We start from the raw sequence: 4,791 nt of genomic DNA on the forward strand, positions 1-4,791 counted from the left end.
TGTCATTCATATTTTGTCTGCGATCCTTAAAGAAATGAACTCGAATGCCAAAATTATGTAGACTGGAAATTAAAATGGATAAGATTCTCATCGCTAAAACTTGGAGTTTATACTCAATGATTCATGTCCTCCATTTCCTCGACATAATTCCACGAAGATTGTTCGAGAATGCTTTTTGCATGTACTTGACAAGTTCTTTAAGGAATAAGGTTAAGCTATTTTCCTTTAAGTAGCACGACAAGTCTGGGTTAGTGACTATGAAAGATGGATATCAATAGAATCTGTCAAGATGATTCGATTGGAATATCCTAAAAAGAAAGAATATTTTGAGGAATCTTTTGATCACTCAAATAGTTTCTGACTCAAGTCATTGCCTGGAGTAATAAGAAATGACTAAAAGAAGGTTTAGCCGAAAAGTAGAAAACCTTCAGAACATTAGTCGTTATATTACTGTTAGAGGAAAGTAACATGATAGATGACGAATTCATAAAGGCTGCATTTTTCCTAAGTCCTAGTTCATTTGAACAAAAGACTAGATATGGAAATGGGAGAGCCTGAATTGTCATCAAAGTTTGTTTAAAGCGAGTGAAGATGCTTTGTAAATTGGATTGACCTCTTTTATAGCAGGACAATGACTTACATGACAATGCAACTTCCAAGTAAGAGATCTTGGTCCAGATAGGCTTTTGTGGCAGTGGGAGCTATTAATGCTCAATTATTGTTTTATGGTAGATGTTTAAGGCATCATAGTATTGAAACAATATAGATGCAACAAGATTGAGTATTAAACAACACATCAACTTCTTAAACAATGAATGATAAATTATTTATTGCTCTTAGTCTTAAGGCCAAGAAAATACTTAGTTATTGTTCAAACTGATCTAGACTATCAAGATTTTAACAATTTGTTAAATAGCTTGAAAGTCGAGAATGTCGTTTCGATTCACTATGAGTTAGAATCATTTGATTCATAGTACTTATAGAAGTGCAACGTAGAAAGACTAACAAGTCTCAATGGTTTACACCAATTAGGAGACGAGCAAAGAGTTATGATCAGTAGTGGGAGTCTAATCTCCATTAACGAATCCAAGCATTCTTTCATAGAATGGGATAGTTATGTAAGAAGGAATCAAAGTCTTTCTAAGACAAGTTTGATCAAGTTATGAGTTGTACTCATGAAAATCTTATCATTAATGGGATAAACGTTAGATACAACGAGATACATCTTAAAGAAACTACCAACATCAGTACCTTCTACAAAACACGAGTTGTGGACTAGAGCGACTCTAGTCTAGCACATCTCAAGGTGTAATGTTGTTCCAACGCATGTTGGAAAGGTATCCAAGTAATTGGAGTTGAGTACTGAGGTATGTTTTAAGGTTGTCCCAAATGATGTAAGATTATAAGTTCTGTAATCTTCAAAGATATAATTCTTGTATGAAGATTAAGAAAGGAACTAAAAGCCTAACAGCGTGATAACTCTCAGGACAGAGAGAGATATCGAATTTTCCACGTTACCAAGGACTAATACCATTAGAAGCTTATGTACTAATAAAATCAACTTCAACACCTAAGATTGTTAGAACCATGTCGTAGTGGGAGCGTTCCTAGGAACATAACAAGTTCATGGGTCTAAGAGTGTCGCAAGACTCGGTCTTAGATTAACTTGAACATAATCCCTTTAACTACAATGTATAATTGGTTCATTTGGATATTCATCCTTGAAATGGTGATAGATTCCAAACTACTATCTTAGATAGACAACGTGTTTTCAAGACTTGCAATACTACCAACAGGCTGTGTCAGTCAGTGGGAGCTAGTATAATTGCAAGTGTACATGTGGATCTCAAATGGCTAGACGATGACAATGGGCTATGCCCAAAGAGAAATATCATCTTCTCGCTGTCGTTGTGCCAATATTTGTTCGATCCTTCTGTCTATCAGCACATACATAATTAGAATGTATGTATCATGATTGTCAAGACAGTTTTCTATTAATAGAAGTCTTGAAGAAATCATCTACATGGAACATCCTAATAGGTATGAAATAGAGGGCAAGAAACACATGATTGGAAGCTTATGAAGACCTTTGTGGTCTTAGGCATGCATCTAAATCAGAGTATGTGTTTTAGCTAGATTGTCGAATGTTTGGAATTTGAGATGTGCCCTTAACTGTGTTGTAAGCTTCCGTTCTTACTTCCGACTTTTAATTTCTAAAATTTCAGATTAAAACTCAAATAGTTCCACTTGATCAGCTTCCGTTCTTACTTCCGACTTTTAATTTCTAAAATTAAAATAAAAAACATGAAAAACTATTTACACTAACTACAAAGGATTTGACCGAGTTCCCCTGGGATGTCACTTAATCAATTTAATAGATTAAGAATTTGTTGCTTGATCAAGCAGACTACCCATGAGTACCCGATCACTCCTTTTACCTGCTCATTGGATAAGATTAGGCAGGATCAGTGGAATTTCTTCCACTATGCTTGCTTCGGTCTTGTCTCTGTAGGGCTCAACCCGATGACTCTTTACCACGAGGGAGAACGAATTGGGGGGTCTCCTTGGAGTATGTTTGCCTCCTGTGTGTGCATTGTCATGATGGTACGAGGGTCTGCCCATTTTGAATTCCGCCTCCTGGGTATCAGTTTGAGTTGACACTGGAAGAGTAGCTCTTTCTGCCCTACTATGAGCTCTTCCTTTCTCAGAGTGGGGTCGAGTCTGCATTGTCGATCAAGGTGGGGTGTCACTCCTTCTTCTAACATGGCGGGATGCATGCACAGATCTGGGTTAATCTCTATCAAGTCTGCTATTTTCCATTTGACTACCTCTTGACCCAGCCTCAACTCCTCCATCAATTGTCCTCCGCTCCTGGCTTTGTCACCTTTATGACGAAGAAGTCGGCGGGGTACATGAACTTGTTTACCTTGACGATTTCATCTTCCAGAATTCCCTCTGGGTGAATGTAAGACTCCCCTGCTAGCTGTATCACCATACCGGTTTTGACAAGCTTAGCTTCTCCCAGCTTTTCATATATAGAATATGGAATAACATTGATGGAAGCCCCTAGGTCGCACATTGCGTGCTCCATTCGAACATTTCTGATGGAAATTGGGAGCGTGAACACTCCTGGGCCAGTCTTCTTTGGTGGAAGATCACTTGGTTGGATTGCCACGGTTACATTTTCTTCTGTAATTAGTCTCCCTTCCTCGTTGACTTTTGCCGCCAAGTAGTCTTTGATGAATTTACTAATCGGGGGCATTTTTAACGCCGTCAAGAGCGGCACCTTTACTTCCACATCCTTGAACATACTCGCCACGTCGATCGTGGCGTCCCTCTTTCTTGTCACCATTCCTCGGTACGAATATGGCTTAACTTTCTCAGCTTCCTCTCTCTGACTTTCCTCTGAGTTTTCACCTCCCACTGCTGTCTTTCCCTCTTCGCTCCCTTCTGCTTGCGCTGCTCCACTGGATTCTCCTTCTTCATCATGGCTCGGTCCAGACATAGATGCTGGAGATTTCATAGGTGGAGTAGGGTTCTGGTAGACTTTTCCTGATCTCAGGGATACTTCGTTAATGTTCTCTCCACCAGGTGGCTGCACAGTGGCTGGAATCTTTTCTTCATTTCCCCTCAGCTCGCCCAGTGACATCACGACTTGAGAAAGTTGCTTCATCAGCATCTCCAGTGCAGTCCTCTGTTCTCTCTGGGCTTCTTGGATTTCCCGCATCGCATCATTAGGATGGTGCGGTACTATCATATCTCCTTGGCCATCGTTGGGGTGTCGGTTGTATCTTTGATTCGGTGGTCTCCCACGTGGTTGGGATGCGGGTAGTCAGACTGCCCATAATGCTCTTGCTGGTATTGCGGCTGGGTATGCTGTTGGTTGCTTCTCTGGTGTGGCGGGACATAACTCACCATTTGGTTGTTCGGTTGCCTTCCCTGGTTGCTTGACTGGGGGCCTTGCTGTCTGTACCCCTAGTTTCCCTCATTATGTCTGTTTGACCTGTTTGGCTACCCTCCACTGGACCAGTTCCCTTGAGGTCCACTTGACCAACCTGCCTGTCCTCCCTGCATTCTGATCCCTCCTCTATTTGTCCTCTCCTGATTTCGGGCTGGCCATTTGGGCTGCCCCTCAGAGGGTTGCATCTGCTATGTCGAGGGTTGAGGTGGTTGGCTTTGATTCTGATCAGTCCACCTGAAGTTTGGGTGGTCTCTCCATGGAGCGTCTCTCTGTTTGCCCTGGATCCAGTTGTCATTCGCATTCCAGTGGTCGACGGCATTCACTCGCAATAGTAATAGTGATGCTCTTCCGGTGGTGGTGGCGGCGCATACTGCTGCTCTTTGGGTGCAGGTGGTGGAGGTGCTCTGGATTTTTCTACTGCCTCAAGCAGCTTCTTCTCCATCTGCTCAAATCGAGCCTCCAATTTTTCATCACTGATTGCCTCTGCTGCGTGTACTGCACCTCTTCGGTACTGGCCTCGGGACGTCTCATACGAGCGCTTGGCCTCAATGAGCCTCTCCAGGATGTTCTTGGCTTAGCTGAATGCGGTCTTTCAGAAATCCCCCTGAGCTGCTAGGTTGAGATCATTCTTGCTATCGACTGTCAATCCAGCGTAGAAGATCGAGTAGATCTTCCGCTCCCCCAGCTTCTGGTTGGGGCATGCTTGAAGCAGCCCTTGGAATCTATCCCAGTACTGGCCGAGGGGCTCATCATACTCCTGTCTGGCTTCTGTAATCTCCCACTTGAGGGCACTTGTTTTTAACGCTGGAAAGAAGCGATCAAGGAATATC

The 4,791-nt window shown here is 42.4% G+C and overlaps 1 protein-coding gene across 1 annotated transcript; it reads right to left on the minus strand.

Moving 5' to 3' along the window:
• Positions 1 to 2,854: 2,854 nt before the first annotated feature.
• LOC121784287 lies at positions 2,855 to 3,727 on the minus strand. Its single transcript, XM_042182451.1, has one exon. It carries the CDS (start codon positions 3,725 to 3,727, stop codon positions 2,855 to 2,857), a length of 873 nt encoding a protein of 290 aa, XP_042038385.1.
• Between the last annotated feature and the right edge of the window lie 1,064 nt (positions 3,728 to 4,791).

The sequence above is a fragment of the Salvia splendens genome, chromosome 21, assembly GCF_004379255.2.
Source record: "Salvia splendens isolate huo1 chromosome 21, SspV2, whole genome shotgun sequence".
Lineage (NCBI taxonomy): Eukaryota > Viridiplantae > Streptophyta > Magnoliopsida > Lamiales > Lamiaceae > Salvia > Salvia splendens.

What these genes read in the sequence shown, in the direction of transcription:
- LOC121784287 (XM_042182451.1), bottom strand. Translation starts at nt 3,727, where the DNA reads ATGCGGGAAATCCAAGAAGCCCAGAGAGAACAGAGGACTGCACTGGAG.